General features: G+C 40.3%; 1 protein-coding gene across 1 annotated transcript; it reads left to right on the forward strand.

The window, feature by feature from the left end:
• Positions 1-150: 150 nt before the first annotated feature.
• On the forward strand, positions 151-9,377 carry LOC132440171 (oxygen-regulated protein 1). The gene is made up of 3 exons (XM_060035145.1): positions 151-777; positions 1,451-1,625; positions 3,751-9,377. Exons 1-3 carry the CDS (start codon positions 151-153, stop codon positions 9,375-9,377), a joined length of 6,429 nt encoding a protein of 2,142 aa, XP_059891128.1.
• The last annotated feature ends 12,402 nt before the right edge of the window (positions 9,378-21,779 follow it).

Consider the following 21,779-nt stretch of genomic DNA (forward strand, 5'->3'; position numbering starts at 1 on the left):
CTTTCAAAATAGGTAGGTATAATGAATGAATCAATGAATGAATGAATGAAATTCGAGGAACAGCTATTGGTAGCTGGCTTTAGCATTAGCATCTATTCTTCATGGTGTGAAGATGAATAATTTCCTTCCCTTCTCCAGGTCTCAACCAAAATGAGTGAAACTCCTTCCACCAGTTTTTCCATGATTCGTCGGATTTCTTCTGAAGGTCAGGTTCCTTCTCGCCAGTTGGGCGTCACTCAGCCTGTCGTGGCCAAAAGGATCAGCTTCTACAAGAGCGGAGACCCGCAATTTGGTGGCGTCCGGGTGGTGCTGAACCCTCGTTCTTTCAAGACATTGGATGCTCTGCTGGATAACTTGTCGGGGAAGGTGCCCCTACCATTCGGGGTGAGGAACATCAGCACCCCCCGAGGAAGGCACAGCATCACGCGCCTGGAGGAGCTGGAGGACGGCCAGTCGTACCTGTGCTCCCATGGCAGGAAGATGCAGCCGGTGGACCTGGAAAAGGCCCGCCAGCGCCCGCGGCCCTGGCTCAGCAGCCGGGCCCTCAGCGCGCACGTGCAGCGCGCACGCGCCGCTGCCGCTTCCGCCGCTCCTGCCGTTCCCGGCATGCTGCGCGCGCCGCGGCGGCTAGTGGTCTTCAGGAATGGCGACCCGAAGACGAGACGTGCAGTCCTCCTGAGCAGGAGGGTCATGCAGAGCTTTGAGGTCTTTCTGCAGCACCTGACGGAGGTCATGCAGCGCCCGGTGACCAAGCTCTACGCCACGGACGGAAGGAAGGTGAGCACCGTGAGGGACGTGATGGCGGCCCCGGGGAAGGAAGGCTTTTCCCGCGCCTGTGCGTGCTCCCTGCTCACGGGAGGGCGCTGGCTCCCCCCCCCTCTCCTCCCCCCGGTGGCTGTTCGTTTCTGGGTCAATGCAATGAGGCGTGGGCCCTGTGGGGCTCTTTGTTTTTTCCTCGCATGCTCCGTTCCCTGAGCCTCGCGTTATAGAATGTGTTGGCACGGAATCTGCCTCGACGATATTTCTTGAAAAGGTGTGGCCAAGAGTGACCTTCTGTTGGGTACAGAAAGCCTTTTCCTGTGACCTGTGTGTCACTTTCCCGGTCCTGGTGTGTCCGTCAGGCCCTTTCCCAGCTGGATGCTTGAGTGGGGAGGACAGGGGCAGTACTGTGTACCCTTTAAAGGTTTTTTTGGTTATGATGGCAGAAGACCGGTCGGCCTGTGCCAGCTGTGGGCTGAAGACGGGTGTTGGTCTAACACCCCCTTCCCCCCATACCCTTGGTTCTTCGATATTTTGTATACGTTATTTGGTGCCCAGCGAGGGGTGGGTGATTATCACTTTCAAACCCAGGAGGCTGTTGAGTTAATCAGTTATAAAGTCACCGTATGGAAAGAACAAAACTTCATGCTGCTCATGTCATGACCATAACTCTTTGATTTTTCCCCCCTAGGTTCCCAGTCTCCAGGCTGTGATCCTGAGCTCTGGAGCTGTGGTGGCAGCAGGAAGGGAGCCATTTAAACCAGGAAATTATGACATCCAAAAGTACTTGCTTCCTGCTAGAGTACCGGGGATAATCTCTCACCGTGTGTACCCCAAGGGAAATGCTAGGTCAGAAAGCAGAAAAAGTAAGTCACTTAAATATGTAGCCCTTATTTTTAGCCCTGAGTTGTTTTTGTTTTTTTTTTTAACCTCAACAACAACAAAAATTCATCTTAAATGACCGATTTCCTTCATCACAGAAAAGGAGAGGATCAAAACCTTCTAAACTGAAATTTGTTATATTTGTAGCTGGAGAGAGTTGTAGAGATCATCTGATAATTTTTTAAAAAAGATTTTTTTGAAGTCAGTCAGTCGATGATATATCTGTTGAAATTGATGAGGTTTATTTTTTGTTTGTTTTCTGTTTTTGTTTTTGCATCTAATACCTAGATAAAAGATGGAAGTACCACCATTGATTTAGAGAGGAATCCTAAATTCCGTGGAATATGTGTAAGTGACACTCTGGTGGTTGCAGAGTTTTCTCTAAATAATACCATGCAGATCATAGCTGAGCTCAGGTTAGTTGATCGACGTATTTAAAAATCATCTCTGGAAACTCCCTGGCTGTCCAGTGGCTAGGACTCCACGCTTCCACTGCAGAAGAGGGAACGGGTTCGAACCCTGTCCAGGGAACTAAGATCCTGCATGCCGCACTGCTTGACCAAAAAAAAAAAAAAAAAAAAAGAGAAACCTCTAACTACACATACATGCTCTACTTTCTGAAGTTATTCCAGTAAAAGTCACAGGCCCTTAAATCCACTTTTTATTTATTAAAAAAAAAGGTTCATATAGCCAGTTCATGCTGGTTAACAGTACTCTGAGTTGATAGTTCCTTAGGAAATGCCGTCTAATGAGACGTTATCCTTTGGATAGGGGAGGAGGAGTGCCTCTTGACATCCAAGAGTGTGGGATAGGCTGTAAATTCCCTTTTTCAGGCAGAGCTAATCTCATTATTTACAGTGCTCAGTATTTTAGCTCCAGGCGAATGTGTAGATTGCCATTTACACTTCCTTTTTAATTTTTATTTTATGTAAACATGGAATGGTACATTTTAAGTGGTGTTAATTCCTTTACTTATTGCTGAACTAGGCAGACTCAACTATTCCTTCCTGTTGTTCTTTAGTTATTTCATGGATATGCTAATAGCCAGTCGTTCATGTGTCTGTTCCGTAGGCGTCAGCTGCCCAGGATCTTATGTGCAGGTAGTGTTAGTTCACCCTGGTCATTTCATCAGAATGTTTTTATTGTCTTCTGTCTGATGTGGGTTTCTGAGCATGATTTTTAATGGCTTCAGGGAATCTGAGGGCTTTGTTAAGTTTTACTTTAAAAAATGATGAGTGAGACAGTTTCATTTATAATTTTGGTGAAAGTGTACTAAAAGTTAAGAGGAAGTATCTCTAGGCTTATCCTTTGAAACTAAAGGTATTTAATTGATGGTAAGCATGTGCACATCTATACAAACTACTAATTTGACTGAGTTTAGAAAGCATGAGTTCCAAGGTTATCTCTAGAGGTACACATTAAAAAAAATACCTAGATATCTGGCTCTTTGACTAGCTCTGTTCTCTTTTGTGACTGATATTAAATAAATGCACTGATTATACAAAATGAATGCTAAATTCATAATTATTACTAGATTAGCCTAGCCTTTAAAATAAATTCTAAAAATGTTTTTACTTTCGTAATGGTATAGATATCTCTCGTCGATATACACAGGTAGGAAAATGAATACCACCGTAAATTATTACTTGCTTATATGAATAGGTAAGCAGCACTTGGTTAGACCCCAATTTCAGTACTGGTGAACAGAATAAAACAACAAAACCAAATCCCACAAAAATCTCTTCATTTTTGCTAGAATCCTTAGCAATTTCTACTTTATACTTTCCTTTTTAAAATTGTCTTATTAAACTCATTAAGATTAAAATTCCGTGAATTTCCTCATTGAAGTAGAGTTATAAGTTCTCTTTTAAAGAGTAGTTTGTAGAAGTGTACCAGACACTACAGTAAACTAAATTGACGAATGAATATATAGAGGTGAGAAACTTATTAACAATATCTTACTATGAAATTTAGAAAATATGGTGTTCTTCTTACTAATTATTTTTTGTTTTCTTTCTTTGCTGCCTCTTCTATTGGACATTTATAACTTCTCTGTCTTCCACATTATATTTTGATGTGGGGCATCTTTTACTTTTAAAATCTTGAAAGTGAGCACACATGTACCTTCAAGCCCAAGGTCTCAAATTCATTCTGTTTCTTCTGACAAAATGCAGAGTAATGATTGCTACTCAGACCATTCTTTTGCTTCTGAAAATTACTTGGCCTTAGAAAAAAATGATTCTCAGAATTTATTGATATATCCTTCTGAAGATGATGTTGAGAAATCAATTATTTTTAATCAAGATGGTACTATGACAGTTGAGATGAAAGTTCGATTCAAGATAAAAGAGGAGGAAACCATAAAATGGACAACCACTGTCTGTAGAGCTGATCTTTCTAATAATGATGAAAAGAGTGAGGTAAGCAGTTTCCCAGGAAGAACAGATGATGGATCATCTGGTTTAAAGATTACAGCATGTTCATTGTCTGCAGATGTCTCACCTCTGGAGAAAGGCAGTATTCAAGAGGGCAGTTTGGCAGAGGAGATCAACAGTCCAGTGAGAGATCAGGATACTGAAACTTGCAATTCTGCTAGTTGGGAGAATGCTGCTATGGACACAACTGCCACCCAGGGAACTCAGGATCAAGCGAAACATCATTTTTATAGGCCCCCTACACCTGGACCAAGGAGAGTCAGGCAAAAGAAATCTGTGATAGGGAGTGTGACCTTAGTATCTGAAACTGAAGTGCAAGAGAAAATGATTGGGCAGTTTTCCTATAGTGAAGAAAGGAAAGATGGGGAAAACAAATCTGAGTACCACATGTTCACACATTCTTGCAGTAAAATGTCATCAGTATCCAACAGACCAGTACTTCTTCAAGTTGATAACAATGAGCAGGTGGAGTCATCTTTAGAAAGAAAAAAGGAAAGCAGACTGCTCAAATCAAACGCACTAAGTGCTGGTGTTGTAGAAATTACAAGTCAGAAGATGTTAGAGATGTCCCATAATAACGGCTTGCCACAGACTACATCAGAAAACTCAGTTGTGGAGGAAGGTATAGTTGATAGTGTAACAGCGGACAACAAAACTAGTGTCAAGAATTTAAGAACTTATGGTAACACCAGCGATAGAACCAGTCCTTTTTTAGCAGATGCAACTCATTCTTCAGGTAACAACTCTGGAACTGACAAAACTATTTCAGAGACCCCAGCTTCAGTAGGATCCTCTACTGTCACCACAAGAATTGACAGACTAATTAGTGAGTTTTCTCAGTGTGGTTTAACAAAACTTCCAGAAAACGAAAAGCAGATTTCATCATCTGTTGCCAGCAAAAAGAAGATGAAATCTCAGCAGCATGTGGTAAATTCCAAGCATCAGGGTGGGGAGGTTGCAAGGAAAGGAATCCCCAGGAAGAGTAAAAGAATAAACACAAGAGGCAGAATTGCACAGGAAACCATACTGCAAGACTCACGTAGTCCCCTTAAAGGAGAGATACTTTGTGAGAAAGACCTCCATGCAAGTGATACGGTAATTGAATCAAATTATTTTTCTTCCAAAAGTACTAATGCTGTGAATTCCAGGAATCTCCCTAGAAATAAATTAAATACTATTCATAATCCTAAGGTTCAGGGACTGTTAGCCAAAAGAAAATCCAGACCACTAAACAAAGTAAACTTAGGAGGACCTACAAAAGGAGAAATTGGTCAAGGAGAAAAAGTGTTTTCCCATAATGAATTTAGATATTGCAAAAATACTTTTGAAAATCAAAATTTATTTCATATGTTTAACTTTCTTGAGCAGAAACCCAATGCTTTTTGTGGTCCACAGGCTCAAGCAGAAATAGCATCTTGGTATTTGAGAGGAGCGTCAAAGAAGAGTTTAGTTTCAAAAGTTAATAATTCACACATAACTTTAAGAAGCCAGAAAAAACAAAAAGGGGATAGGTTGAAATCAGATACTATTGTAAGTAAACAGCATGTCACAACCAGGGCAAATTCCTTAGCTTCTTTGCAAAAAGCTGTTTTTCCTGAGGCTGTTACCCATCATTCAGTTCAAAATTATGTACAGAGATGGTTGCAGAACATAAGTTCAGATTCAGCTTTGCAACCTAGACAGTCAGCTCCAATATGCACAAAGGAAAGGAGTGTGGTAGGTTATAACAACAGTTGTTTTCCAAGAAATAATTCCCACAAAAGTTCTGGAAAAGGAAATAATTTTCTCCTGGAAGGTAATAAACATATAACTGAAAATGCCAGTTTGACAGGAGATAATCTAGGGAAAGAGGTCGGTACATCTTTTGACAAAGATAACAGTGAAGAACTTAGCAAAGATCTCTATGGGAGCCAGGTTGAATCTCTGAAGGATGCTTACTTGCTTTCCATCCATGAATATCGTACTTTGTCACAGTCAGCTATTGATGATGCTAATACTAAAAGTCAGGTATCTGCTGAAAAGTCAGGACAAGAGGTAAGCCTTGTTTACAAAGACATAAACCTAGCTACAAAAGGGCAGAGTGTAGAGGCTGCCATTCAAGTAGATCTTATGGAAGAGGACACTCCAAAACACCTGTTACCAGTCTGGTTGCTTTGCCAACTGCAAGCTTTAGTTCCTAGTAGTCACAAGACTCAGAATGGAGTTGTTCAAATGCCAGGTTCACTTGCAGATATTCCCTTTCCTTCTCCGATATATAATTCATCCACTAATGTTCTTCTGGCTTGGCTCCTGGTGCTAAACCTAAAGGGAGGTATGAATAGCTTCTGTCGAGGTGATGCTCACAAGACTACCAGCAGAACTTCAGAAATACTTGCGTTGTTGGAGGTTCTGAAACACATTGCTGTCAAAGAGGAAGCAGATGACTTGAAGGCTGCTGTTGCCAGTTTAGTGGAATCAACCACAAATCACTTTGGACTTACTGAGAAAGAGCAGGACATGGTTCCAATAGATCTTTCTGCAAATTGTTCTACACCCAACATTCAGATAGCTCCTAAATGCATTGAAAATGAGAAAACACAGAAAATCTCCTCTTTAGATGGAGGCTGTTCTGCCAGTGAGGACAGTGTCTCTGAAGTCTGTGTTTCAGAGGGGACTTGCTCTCCATGTGAGATGTGCACTGTGAGTAAGACTTATCCTCCAAAGGAGACTTGGAACCTCAGTGATAATTCTTTCCCCAGTGATGGCTGTACCATGGATCAGACCTCCATGAATAAGGCTTGTTTCCTAGGAGAGGTCTCTTCACTTACTGACACTGTGTCTTCTCATAAGCCTTGTGCTTATGAGGAAAACCGTATCCGTGAGATGGCTTGCTCAGTTGATGAGGCCTACATTCCCATCAAAGTCTGTAATACCAGTGACTTTTTAAATTCCAAAGAAAACACATATACTGATAATTTGGAATTGACCGAAGAGTTAGAAAGAGTTGGTGAAGTTCAGAAAGACCTAAATATTTTGGCAGACCCTGGGTGTAAACATGGCTTTAGTATATTGGTGTCACACCAAAATGTCAGTAATTTAAGCCACAGTGGCTTTTTCCAAGATGCAACTGAACCAGAACTTCATAGGAAACATAGTTCTCTAGATGAATTTGAAAATTGTTCATTAAAGAAATTTCAGGATGAAAATGCATATACATCTTTTGATAAGGAAGACTCAAAGACTTCTGAAGAACCAGGCTCAATAACCAACAGCGTGACATCAAGTGAAAGAAACGTTTCAGAATTGGAATCTTCTGAAGAATTAGAAAACCAGAACACTGATATCTTTAATACAAAGGTAAATTCAGGAGAGCAAGCTACTGAAGAATTGATCCAAAAAGAGTTAGAGGCTAGTAAAAATTTGGAATTGATCCAAGTCTCTAGCAGGAACATTACAGAAGGAGGAGGAAGGAATGGTGTCATTTGTGAGACAATCAGCAGGAGCCTGGCAACACCACCATCTTTAGTATTTTGCTATGATTCTAAGCAAAATGCTGAAAAGCAGCTCACTGAAGGAGAAACTGAAATGAGAGTAAAAAAGATGGTAGAAAGAATGGAAACTGGAAGTTTTGCAGAGTCTCTCCTTAATTTTAAAAATGACTTCAAAAGGTCAGGGACTTCTGATCGGTCAGATTATAGACAAGACAGTGAGAATGAACAGTCATATAAAACATCCAGTGATGGCCTCAGTGACGGTGGTGAGGAGGTGGCCCAAGGGAAAGACTATAATAAAGGATTTGTTAAAAGGACAATAGAAAAACTTTATGGTAAAGCAGAGATGATGAAACCATCTTTTTTCTCTGGGTCTACACATACATCTCAGGTTTGTCCTTATGATTCTGTGGAATTTCAGGGTGCTGGGAAAGTAGGTCTTTATGATTCTGAAGGTCAGTCATTGGGCTCTTCTGGACAGGTATCTAGTAATTCAACTGTGTTGCAGAAATTTCAGGAGGAAAGGCGAGATAAATGTGATTTTAATAATGTGAGGGCCAGTTACCATGGGGAAGACATTGTGGAACATGGTACTGAACAAAATGGTCGTAACAGAATTCCCAGAGACATGGAAGAGGGGGTACTGATTGACAAGGGCAAGTGGCTTCTGAAAGAAAATCATTTGCTAAGAGTATCATCTCTTGAAAATTCTGGCATGTGTGGCAATGCAGACACCACATCAGTGGATACTCTGCTTGATAATAACAGCAGTGAGGTACCGTATTCACATTTTGGAAATTTGGCCCCAGGCCCAAACATGGCTGAACTCTCCTCTTCAGAATTGGAGGAACTGACTCAACCTCCTGAACTGAGATGCAATTATTTTAACATGCCTCATTGTAGCGACTCTGAGCCTTTTCGCGAGGATTTGCTGGATGTTCAAAATAAAACTTGTTCTCAGGAGAGAATACCAAACCACCATGCAGAAGAGAAGTGTAATCATAGGTCAGAGAGAGTATGCACATCTGTCACTCATGTCTTCACATCTGCTGGTAACAAAGTCCATCCTGTCTCTGATGATACTATTAAAAACCAACCATTGCCTGGTAATAATGTAATTCACGGTGCACTTCAGGAAGGTGACTCTTTGGATAGACTCTATAATATTTGTGGTCAACATTGCCCAATACTAACTGTTATTAACCAGCCTGTAAATGAGGAACACCGAGGATTTGCATATTGCAAAGATTCTGATATTGAAAATTCTTTGAGTCTCCAATTATGGATGAAAATACACCCACGTTTACTACAGTCAGACAAAAACATGTTCAGAGATAAGAACAATAAAGCAAGTAGTAGAAAAGCGTTTATTGATAATGCCATTGGCGGTACATTTGATTGGCTTTATTTTAATAGCACATTTGACTTGATGGATAAAAGGAGAAAATTAAAAAGAATTAACTTCTTGGGCTTAGAGGAAGAAAATAATTTAAATAAGTTTCAATCATATTTAAAGAATTTCTTGCACACATTGTTGCTAGTTGGGGGTCCTGTGAATTCAAATATACAAGACCCCGGAAATCAGACAAATGAAATCTTTGAAGTAGTTGATGAGAATAACAACGTCCTAAATAACCGATTCCAGAACTCAAGAACAAATCTCAACCAAGCAGTAAGAGAAAATAACTATCATTGCTCCTGTGAAATGCTTGGCCAAGCCTGCCTGTTCTGCCAAGTTGAGGCATCCTTAGATATCAGCAACAGAAGCACATTAGAAATATTTTATGTTTTTGAAGATGAAAATCTTTTCATTTGGGAAGAGGAAAACTAATTAAATTAAATCATGGTCTTGAAAGCCGTGATGAACAAGAAGGTCTCTCATTTCAATATCAGCACGGCCTTTCTTCCTGAGAAAGATGAAGCACATGGGATGGATGTGGATTAGATAACCTCTAAGAATTTGCCACTTCTTCAAAATGAGCTTACCCCAGAAATCTTGCCACTGGATTATCCATCTTGACTTTCATCATTTCTGTGTTCTTCATTTTTTCAGCAATTACAGACTCAGTTTCTATTGTTATTTTTGAAGTTCCTGTGTGTTTTTTTCTTGAGCATGTATAATTTCTTGTTTCTGTTATTTTTCTCCTAAGACACCATAAATGCCCCGAGGACAGGAATTATACCCCCCCCCCCTTTTTGTTATGTTGTCAACTTAGTGCAAAATGTGTATTGAAGATATTGGTGAATTAATGGAATAGACATAGCCTCAAATTACTTCATTTATTAATTTTAGCTGCTGATTTGATAAAAGTCTGTAAGATCTCAACAACAATCTCATAAGTTTTTTTTGTGTGTGTGTGCCAAATGTGTTGAATCTAGTTTCCTCAGAACATCTGTCTAATGTACTTGCAAGCATTTCCATGGGAGAGGATTCACTGTTTTTCCTCATGACTAGAAAAAGATGCTGTACTACTAAGCTGGCTCTCCAGTACTTTGCCTAGAAATTAATGATCTCTTAAACATTAGTAAAATGTCAAGAAATTCACATAGGTCAGAAAAAAGTGGAAAAGTGTAAGGCATGCTCTGTGAAGAAAAATGAAAGGAACTGGAATGATTTAACTTGGAAAAGAAAAGAGAAAGGTGACTTCACCCAGAGTTCTCAAAATTGAAAAAGAACTGCTGTGGAGAGGAACTTGACAGATTTCTTTCTGTGTCCACCTGCATTAATAAAATATTTAACTAGATATAAATAAAAACATGTTGCTTAGAAGGATAAATAAATTTGATTAGACTAAGAACCATAAATTGTCTCTTGAATACTTGTTATTTTTGCCTGGGGCTTAACCAGGGTATCTTTTAAGGTTCCTTGTTCTTCATGACTATTTGATGGTATAGAAACAAGTCTTATAAAACGTGGGAATTTATGTCTCTTGTCTGGAACTGACTCAGAATAGAAAAATTAATGTTTTTGGAGCCACACACAGAGGTGCTAAAATAACAAATTTGGCATTGGGGAACTAAAAGTAATTACCTGTATAAGGAATACCTTTGGTTTCAGTTCAGCATGAGTCATAAATCCATAAAAAAATTATGAGTTGCTATTTATTTAACCAGAGGAAGTCTACCTCTACATAGAGTATGACTTTTCTACATTGTGATACACTCTTCTAATTGAAATATGGAAGTTGTTATGTAAGCTTCTGTAATGAGCAATGAGAAATTTTGGTGAAATAAAAGGGCTAAAACTGTGGAGATATACATGCACTTAGCTTTACTGCACTTTGCAGATACTGCGTTTTTTACAGATTGAAGGTTGGTGGCAACCTTGTGTCGAACAAGTGTGTCGGGCACATTTTCCCGACATTTCCACATGTCCCTTTTTGTCTCTGTGTCATATTTAGGTAATTCTTGCAATGTTTTAAACGTTTTCATTATTAATATTTGTTGATTTATGATTAGCGATCTTTGATATTACTATTGCAATTTTTTTTGCTTTGTATTTTAAAATTATGGCATGTATATTATTTTTAAAAGATGTAATGCTATTACATCCTTAATAGGCTATGGTGTAAACATAACTTTTATGTGTACAGGGAAACAAAAAAATTTGTATGACTTGCTTTATTGTGACATTCACTTTATTACAGTGGTCTAGAATTGGACCTGCAGTATCTCCCAGGTATTCCTGTGATAGAAAGGGGAGGAGAATTAACACTAAAGTTGTGCTAACTGTATACCAGGGGCTATGGTAATCTCATGGGTTTATTATCTGTAACCCTTCCTCATAAAGACGCTGTGAGTTTAGCTTTGTTGCTCCCTTTTTATAGATGAGAGAACCCGGAAGCAGGGAGGTAAAGTACTTTTGTCAGTGGTGCACAGTACATATGTCAGGATTTGAACCCAGTCCCTTTGTGCTTGAAAGTCAATGCTACTTTTACTACATTTTTATTCTTCTCACGTGAGGAAGAAGGAGTAAGATGTTTTAAAAGTTATTAGCACTCTCCCCAGAGCAGAGAGACAAGGAAACTATTTTTCTTTTTAATTTGGAAGGAGTGATATTTAGATGTATCAAGGAGATTGGGGACATCACTCACAACGAGTTGTTTTTAGGAAAATATAGCATATGGTTTTTAGTAATACTACATCAAATGATGTCCTAGGAGACCCAGACGATATTGGGAAGAAGAAATTGGGAGTGACAGAAATGAATGGGTAATGCACGATTGTGTAATGTACTTGTCTAAAATGAACATGTTCGGAGGCATTGAATTCTGTCTGAGCTTTGGAACCAGGTCTTACTCATGTTGATATCCCAGATCTAGCATATTACTTGGGACGTGGTAAGCACCTCGTAAATGTGTGTTGAATGGATAAGAAGTGCTTTTGAGCGCTCTTTCTTTATTAACTTCGAATCCATACATGTAGAAAGATATGTAAAGATGCTGAGGGATAGAACTAAGTTTCTTACATTTTTTGAAGCAATATTCCAATCATCTTTAAAAGAACGTGAAAATGATTTTTTTCTTTTAAACATTCAAAGGATTTTTTTCCACAAGGCTTACATTAAAAAAAAACCTTGAAAGGCTGTGAAATTTAGAAGACCAAATGAGACATTAGAGGAAATTTAAGAATATTGCCCAGATCTGCCCGCCTTCGAGATAAGTGCGGCAGAGGAAGGGGCGTTAGCCTGCTGGTTCAGGGGAATGTCCTCAGGGCGGGCTGATGCAGTTCCCGCTTGCGCCCACCAGATGGCAGCTGTGCCCCGTGCGGCCGGGAGCTAAGACCCCCTCGCGGGGAGGCTTCCCGGGCTCGCGGGAGTACCTGCAGCGCCTCAGGCCCGGGGCGGGCAGGCGGGCGGACGGGCGGTGGGGGGGCGGTCCGGGGGCTGTTTGCTGCTGCTTCAAAGAGCTGAGGACCCAGTTGTGCAGGCAGCCCCAGGTCTTAAAGCCCGGAGGTATAGAAGTGTTCGGAATGAAAGGAAAGGCGCTGTTAGCAAGGAGTCTAAGTTCGCAAATGGAGGGGCTATGACGGGGAACGCCGGCTGTCAAGACTCCTCGGAGCCGGCGCCAAGGAAAGCCTGGGGAGAGTGGGAGCAAAGAGCAGACGGACCCCTACGTCGAGCGGAAGCTCAGTTAGCGAGCTGTTGGCCCGGCGGGTAGGGGTCTCTCTCACATGAAGCTGTCAGACGCCTTACCTCTTCACCTTTCAGTGATACGCAACCCGTGTCCCGTTTTCAAGGTTTAGACTGGGGTGTTGACGCCGGGGTCCATGCGGGCGGCGCTCGATTTGTCGGTTTCCTCATCCGTAAAATGGGGCCCCGTGCGGAGCTGCCTCGTGAGACGGCGGAGAGGCTCTGGCGAGAGTGGCTGAGGCTCGAGGCCCAGAGCTTGGCCCGGAGCAGCGGGTACGTTTTGCGGCCCCCGGAGGCGGTGCGCCCCATCCGGCCCCCCTGAAGGCAGTTTCCATCAGGGGCTGTCCGTGCGGGGCCCAGCGCTTTTCAAAATGCCTCCTCGGTGCTGGGACCTGGACCAGCGCCGCAAGAGCAGAGCCTGGCTTCTCCTGGGTGTCAGCTCTGCTGTTAAAAGACAGGCGTGGGGAGGGCTTGTTTCCTGGGGCGGTTTCCCTGGGCTCGGGAGCTCGATCCAGGCTTGGACCCTCTTGCTCCCCGGGGGGACCTCCATGGCTGTGACGTCCCTCACACTTGGGGGTCGCCACACGAGGGCTGGGGGGTGGGTTCTGACTAGACCGCATCTCTGCCCCTCCCACCTGTCTTGAAGTGGCCTTTTCTTATTTATACCCTTCGTTGTCGAACACCTGTCCCCCTAGCCTCCAGGTCTTTCTCAGAGATAATCGCCGTGTGTAGCTTTAGTTTTGGTGTGTGTGCGAGCAGGGGAGCGCAGGATCTTCCCGCTCTGCCGTCTTGATCTGGAGCCCCAGTTCCACATCATTGTATGATATCGGGAACTCTTTTACAGTCACATGTAAACACAGGACGATTAGACAGTGGAAATTCTCAGTCAAAAAGGTAAAGGTAATTACGTGAAGAATGACTTGGGCCAACGGGAAGCCCTAGTTTTGTTGTTTTGTGCCTTTCCTTACTTTGGCCCTATTCACCCATTCGTATGCAACAGTGTGCACGCTGAGCTCTCCTGCGTTTCACAGAACGTACGCTCCCCCTCTCCCCCTTCCAGAGGTTATGGTATAGGATGGCCTTAGGGGGTTCAGGGTGGTGCGCTCTTCCTTCTGGAGGTTCACAGGGAAGGTGGCTTGATTGGCAGCCCACCAGGCGTAATGTAGACCTTGACGGGTCAACAGATGGGCTTAAGCTGACTGATACGAAGAATGTGGAGTGTCTTGATGGAACTGACGTAAACCTTGAGTGGCCTTGAGTGGGGTGGGAATGGGGTCCATCCACAGTGACTGACTAATTGCAGACGCTGCAGGCACCGCGTGCAGCCGCGCCCGCTGGTTTCTGCCGGGCGAAAGGAACTAGCGCCAGAGGTGGGCCTGCACTGGCAGGTGGTCCGGCTCAGGAGTTTTTCTTCTTTGGATGACAAATCCTTCCCCTTGCATTTTAATTTTTTAATTAAAATTATACATGTATACATAGTTTTTAAAAATCAGGCAGAAGTACAAGGCTCAAAATAAAAAAAATGTAGACCACTTTCTGACCCTTTACATATAATTTCCACTCCAGAGAGGCATTTATCTTTAAAACTTTTAGCTCTTTCTTCTGTTTATGTATGTCTAAGATACTGGTATTTTTTCAATTTTAGATTTTGTCTGTCTGTTGATATCCTCCACCTCCCACCTTCTACTTCCTGTCTCTGTTCCTCCCAATAATGTTATAATTAAAAAACACTATTCTGAATTTTTATTTTAATTACCATGCGAATATTATTCCTGAAATGAGCCTCTTAGTATATTCGGACTATATTTCCTTTCTTGAACTATTCTTTGTTTTCCCTGAACTTTAAACCTGACCACTGCTCATTCATTACCAAACCCTTTTCCACGGTGGAAAATCCCTGTCATCATAGAAGTGCGTATCAGTTCTTCCATTGGACCATTTTTTTTTCCCTTGGGGACATTAGTTGTCTTGGAGACATTCTTCATAAAGCCCCCTCCCACCTCACCGGACCCCTTCTCATCCAAAGCGGACTGTTTGATCTCCAGGCCTGCTGAACAGCCATCAGCTTGAAGCTTTCCTTCCGCAGTATCCTGGGAATCTCGTTTCCTTCTCAGTATTGGATGTCCTGTTTCCGAAACCCGTATCTTACTATTAGTTTAGGCCTCAATTTTGATGGAACGAATTTTCTGATGGTTTATAAGGAAGAATGCATGGAGGAACTTTTCGTGTCTTAAATGTTTGGAACTGCCTTTATTCTATTCTCATGCTTAATTGATAAAAATGATACAGCATTACATGTTGGAAATAACATTTTTTCATTTGTCTTCTATCTCCTAATCCCAGTGTGAAAAGTGCTAAGCCATTCTCATTACTGCTTCTATGTGTGTAACTTCCCCACCCTCCCTTTCCCAAAAGCTTTTAGGACCCTCCCTGTATTCTGGTATTCTGAAATTTAACATAGAGGCACATTGATTTAGGCATTTTTTTCATTTTTTATGCTAAGCATTCAGTACCCATATTCTTCAGTTCTGGAATTTGTTTTATGTTATTTCTTTGATTTTTCCCCCCCTTCTGTTTCTTTGTTCTTTCATTTTAGAAATCCTACTATGAATATCCTCCAAAGATGATGAACCTCTGATTTAATCTCTTAATTTTCTTTTGTATTTCCTTTTTAATCATTTAAAAAAATAAACCTTATTCAGATATAATTTACATTCAATAAACCCCTCAATTTCAAGTCTACAATTTAATGGCTTTTGAGATAGGCAGCCATATAACTACCATTATTATTAAGGTATAGCACATGCCCATCACCCCCAAGAGTTCTTTTGTGCCCCTTTGCCATCAGTCCCCTTCCCCTTTGCCAGGCCCTTGGAAACCACTGATTTGCTTTCTGTTGCTATGGTATTTTTCCTGGAATTTCATGTAAATATAATCATATCATATGTAATCTTTTTTTAAAAAACGAATTAACTAATTAATTTTTGGCTGCATTGGGTCTTTGTTGCTGCATGCGGGCTTTCTCTAGTTGCGGCGAGCAGGGGCTACTCTTTGTTGTGGTGCCTGGGCTTCTCATTGTGGTGGCTTCTCCTGTTGCAGAGCCCGGGCTCTAGGCGTGCAGGCTTCCGTAGTTGTGGCGCACGGGCTTAGTTGCTCTGCGGCATGTGGGATCTTCCTGGACCAGGGCTCGAACCCGTGTCCCCTGCATTGGCAGGCTGATTCTTAACCACTGCACCACCAGGGAAGCCTGATATGTAATCTTTGATGTCTGCTTCTGTCACTTAGCAAAATGCTTTTGGGATTCATTAATATTGTTGTTTGAACCAACAGTTTGTTTTTCTTCTTTGTTGAATGGTATGCCATTATGTGGATATACCACAATTTGTTTATCCATTCACTGATTAAAGGACATGAGTTAGTTCTTGATTTTGGCTATTATGAATGTAAATTATATAAACATTCATGTACAAGTCTTTTTACAGGACATAGGTTTTTATTTCTCCTAGGTTTTTATTTCACCTAGCAGTGAAATTGCTAGGATGTATGGTAATTGTATATTTAACTCTATCAGAAATTGCCAGCCGCTTTCACAAGTAGCTGTACCATTTCACATCCTCACCAGCAATGTATAAGATTTCCAGTTGCTCTGTATTCTTGCTTGCACTTGGTGTTATCATCTTTTAAATGTTAGCCATTCTAGTTTGTGTTTAGTGATATCTCTGGTTTTAATTTGCATTTCCCAAGTAACTGTTGATGTTTGCCATTCATATGTCTTTTATGTCGCAGTGTTTTTTCAAATCTCATTTTCTATTGGGTCTTTGCAGTCCTGGAGTGGTAAGAATTCTTTATACGCTGTGGGTATAACATATTCAGACCTATGTTTTGCACATATTTTCTCCCAGTCAGTAGCTTGATTTTTAATTTTCTTATTGGTGAGACTTTCAATTAGCAGAAGTTTTAAATTATGGTAAAGTTCCATTTATTTTCTTTTCATATATTTTATAAGATATATGGTTTATATCTTTCAAGTCCTATCTAAGAAATCTCTGCCCAATGATAAGACTTTCTTTGTTTTCTTGTGGGAGTTTTACAGTTTTAGTTCTTATCTTGGGTCCTTTTGACTCATTTAAGGTTATTTTTTTATATGGTAGTAGGAAAGGGCCAAGGCTCAATTTTTTTCATACAAATATCCATTTATTCCATCACCCTTTGTTGAAAAGACTATTCTTTTCCCATTGAAATACTTGGAATTTGGAATTGAAAAGTCCAGACTTTTGTTGAAAATCATTCAACCATGTATGTGTGGCAGTATTTCTGCACTCTCTATTTTATTTCATTGATCTGTGTGTCTGTTTGTATGCCAAAATACACTGTCTTGATTACTGTAGCTTCAAAATAAGCCTTGAAACCAGTTAGTGCAAAATTTTCCAACTTTGTTCTCTTTCAAAATTGCTCTGTTCGTCTATCTTCTTTTGTTTCCCTCTTCAAGACCTGCTCAACCAGCTGGAGACCAAAGCCCTGAGTGCCTCGCTTGGAGTTTTCCACCACTGCCAAGTACGCAGCCAGGGAAGTAGCCTTGGGCCTTATACTCTGGGTGTAGATAGAAACCATGCAGAGATACGGGAGCCCAGTCAGCTCAGTGCTCAGAGGCAGTGTGCAGACGAGTGCCACACAGAGAACCACACACAGTGACCCTCCCCATGTGTCAAGCCGTCCATCATTGTTTTGGACTCTCACAGTGGCGTTTTGCTACTTAGGGGCAGAAAGCTAAAAGAAAGGCTTTTCTGGCAGGACTAGAGAAACATTTCTCTTCCATTAGTTCTATGTCTCCTACTACTCAGAAGTTATTTATTTTACGGCTACTTCTGATTTCACACAATCAGTCTTCTTCAAACAGTAGTAAATACAATGCAACACTCTTTTTGTTGCCTTGCTTGGAATAAGATTTCCAATGGTTTAATCACAAATATTTGTGGTTTATATTTGGCCCACCAATATAAATTTCCTTATAGACACCACTGTCATCCAGTGACATACATAACTATGTCCTGAGGCTGATCCCCTTTCTTTCATGTTTCTTACTGCTATGTGCACGAATTGCAATCATTCAGGTGTGTAGACAGAAACAGGCACTATTTCCCTAACTTCGTACTTCAGGAGATTAACTTCCATTTATGTAAACATTTTATTCTTTGAAATGTATAAAGTTGATAACAGCATTTATACATAATTCTTAAGCAAGTTACTAGCCTATTTCGTTCTTCCCCAACTATTTTTTTTTTCCTTATTGCCTTCTACTAGTGAGAGAAATTAAGTACTAAGGAATACTATTTTGTTGTGTAGGGTCGAGTTTAGAAGAGCCACACACCATTGCAATACTTAAGCTTTTCACCCTCCAAGAACCAGTTTTCCTCCTTTGGGAGTGATAATGCCCTTGCTGCGAAGGTGTGGTCTACTTGATAGAAAAGAGGTAATTCTACAGAGATTACAATGACAATAACTTTCCTTTGTTAAGTGATTTTCATGCACCAGATACTGTACTACGTGCTTAACAAATTTTAATCTTGTATAGCTCTCATAAAAACCTGAGTGTATAACTTCTGTTTTCTGAATGAAGAAACTGAGATGGAGAGGCTGTTACCTCATCTAAAACATAGTTTCTAAGTGTGAATCTCAAGGTGGTTCAGCATGGACCTCAAAGGTTCTCCCGTTCTCTACTCCTCACAATACTACTATACAAATTAATGGAAAAGTCGTATACGTGGATCTAAAAAAATGATACAAATGAATTTATTTCCATAACAGAAACAGACTCACAGATTTAGAGAATGAATTTATGGCTACTGGGGAAGCGTGTGGGGGAGGGATAGATTGGGAGTTTGGGATTGACAGCTACACACAGCTATATTAAAACAGATAACCAACAAGGACCTGCTGTACAGCACAGGGAGCTCTGCTCAGTACTCTGTAATAACCTAAATGGGAAAATAATTTGAAAATGAATAGATATATGTACATGTATAATTAAATCACTTTGCTGTACACCTGAAACTAACACAACATTTTAAAAAAACTATATTCCAATATAAAATAAAAAAAATTTTAAAGTCGTGTCGTTCTGTGGCCAGAGATATACAATTTTATGTGGGGCTTCTAGGAGTGCTTCTGTCCTTCCTGTTTGGCACTGCTTGTAGGTCACTATATATATAATTTATTTTAATATATTTATATTTATTTATTTACTTTTGGTCTGTGAATTGCTTATAGTTTACTGGGAAGAACACTTGGCAAGTGATGATAGGGAACTCTGAAAATATAAAGGATAATTCTAGAGAGGACTTTCATAACCACAGGTTCAAAACATTTTGTTTTGGAAGAGTTCAGATGCAATTTTCCTATATCCTGATACTCCTAAAGAGCCCTTCACCTATAACAGACAATTCATTATTTAAAGTTGTATCTGTTTTTCCTTTTACATATTTGCCTATTTAAGAAGGTAAACGAAATATGGCACATGATAAAACTCAAAAAGAGAAGAGACAAAAATAAAATGAAAAACCAACCTGCCTCCAGCTCCATCTTCTAAATTCTACTCCAAGATAGTTCCAGTTTCCCCCTAAACTTTAAATGCATTTGTTAGCATGTGTAAATGTATCTGTGGATATCCTTTTTACTTACAAACTTGAGAATGCAGTATCCAAATTGTGCCATATTTTGCTTTAGTCATTCTTTCCTTTTCTTTTTTTAACATCTTTATTGGAGTATAATGGCTTTACAATATTGTGTTAGTTTCTGCTTTATAACAAAGTGAATCAGCTATATATGCATATATCCCTACATCTCCTCTCCCTTGCATCTCCCTCCCACCCTTCCTATCCCACCCCTCTAGCTGGACACAAAGCACCGAGCTGATCTCGCTGTGCTATGCGGCTTCTTCCCACTAGCTATCTATTTTACACGTGGTAGTGTATTATATGTCCATGCCACTCTCTCATTTCGTCCCAGCTTACCCTTCCTCCTCCCCGTGTCCTCAAGTCCATTCTCTATGTCTGTGTCTTTATTCCTGTGCTTCCCCTAGGTTCCTCAGAACCATTTTTAATTTTTTTTTTTAGATTCCATATATGTGTGTTAGCACATGCTATTTGTTTTTCTCTTTCTGACTTACTTCACTCTGTATGACAGTCTCTAGGTCCATCCACCTCCCTACAAATAACTCAATTTCACTGAGTAGTATTCCATTGTATATATGTGCCACATCTTCTTTATCCATTCATCTGTCAGTGGACACTTAGGTTGCTTCTATGTCCTGGCTATTGTAAATAGAGCTGCAGTGAACATTGTGGTACATGACTTTTTGAATTACGGTTTTCTCAGGGTATATGCCCAGTAGTGGGATTGCTGGGTCGTATGGTAGTTCAATTTTTAGTTTTTTGAGGAACCTCCATACTGTTCTCCATAGTGGCTGTATCAATTTCCATTCCCACCAACAGTGCAAGAGGGTTCCCTTTTCTCCACACTCTCTCCAGCATTTATTGTTTGTAGATTTTTTTATGATGGCCATTCTGACCGGTGTGAGGCGATACCTCATTGTAGTTTTGATTTGCATTTCTCTAATGATTAGTGATCTTGAGCATCCTTTCATGTGTTTGTTGGCAATCTGTATAACTTCTTTGGAGAAGTGTCTATATAGGTCTTCTGCCCATTTTTGGATTGGGTTGTTTGTTTTTTTGTTATTGAGCTGCATGAGCTGCTTGTAAATTTTGGAGGTTAATCTTTGTCAGTTGCTTCATTTGCAAATATTTTCTCCCATTCAGAGGGTTGTCTTTTCGTCTTGTTTCTGGTTTCCTTTGCTGTGCAAAAGCTTTTAAGTTTCATTAGGTCCCACTTGTTTATTTTTGTTATTTCCATTTCTCTAGGAGGTGGGTCAAAAAGGATCTTGCTGTGATTTATGTCATGGAGTGTTATGTGTATGTTTTGCTCTAAGGGTTTTATAGTGTCTGGCCTTATATTTAGGTCTTTAATCCATTTGGAGTTTATTTTCGTGTGTGGCGTTAGGGAGTGTTCTAATTTCATTCTTTTACATGTAGCTGTCCACTTTCCCCAGCACCACTTATTGAAGAGACTGTCTTTTCTCTATTGTATATTCTTGCCTCCTTTATCAAAGATAAGGTGACCATATGTCCGTGGGTTTATCTCTGGGCTTTCTATCCTGTTCCATTGATGTATATTTCTGGTTTTGTGCCAGTACCATACTGTCTTGATTACTGTGGCTTTGTAGTATAGTCTGAAGTCAGGGAGCCTGATTCCTCCAGTTCCGTTTTTCTTTCTCAAAATTGCTTTGGCTATTCGGGGTCTTTTGTGTTTCTATACAAATTGTGAAATTTTTTGTTCTAGTTCTGTGAAAAATGCCATTGGTAGTTTGATAGGGATTGCATTGAATCTGTAGATTGCTTTGGGTAGTAGAGTCATTTTCACAATGTTGATTCTTCCAACCAAGAACATGGTATATCTCTCCATCTCTTTGTGTCATCTTTAATTTCTTTCATCAGTGTCTTATACTTTCCTGCATATAGGTCTTTTGTCTCCTTAGGTAGGGTTATTCCTTAGGTAAATATTTTATTCTTTTTGTTGCAGTGGTAAATGGGAGTGTTTCCTTAATTTCTCTTTCAGATTTTTCGTCATTAGTGTATAGGAATGCAAGAGATTTCTGTGCATTATTTTGTATCCTGCAACTTTACCAAATTCATTGATTAACTCTAGTAGTTTTCTGGTGGCATCTTTAGGATTCTCTATGTATAGTATCATGTCATCTGCAAACAGTGACAGTTTTACTTCTTCTTTTCCGATTAGGATTCCTTTTATTTCTTTTTCTTCTCTGATTGCTGTGGCTAAAACTTCCAAAACTATGTTGAATAATAGTGGTGAGAGTGGGTAACCTTGTCTTGTTCCTGATCTTAGTGGAAATGGTTTCAGTTTTTCACCATTGAGGACGATGTTGGCTGCGGATTTGTCATATATGGCCTTTATTATGTTGAGGTAAGTTCCCTCTATGCCTACTGTCTGGAGAGTTTTTATCATAAATGGGTGTTGAATTTTGTCCAA

Source organism: Delphinus delphis, chromosome 17 (assembly GCF_949987515.2).
Source record: "Delphinus delphis chromosome 17, mDelDel1.2, whole genome shotgun sequence".
In the NCBI taxonomy this organism is placed as follows: domain Eukaryota; kingdom Metazoa; phylum Chordata; class Mammalia; order Artiodactyla; family Delphinidae; genus Delphinus; species Delphinus delphis.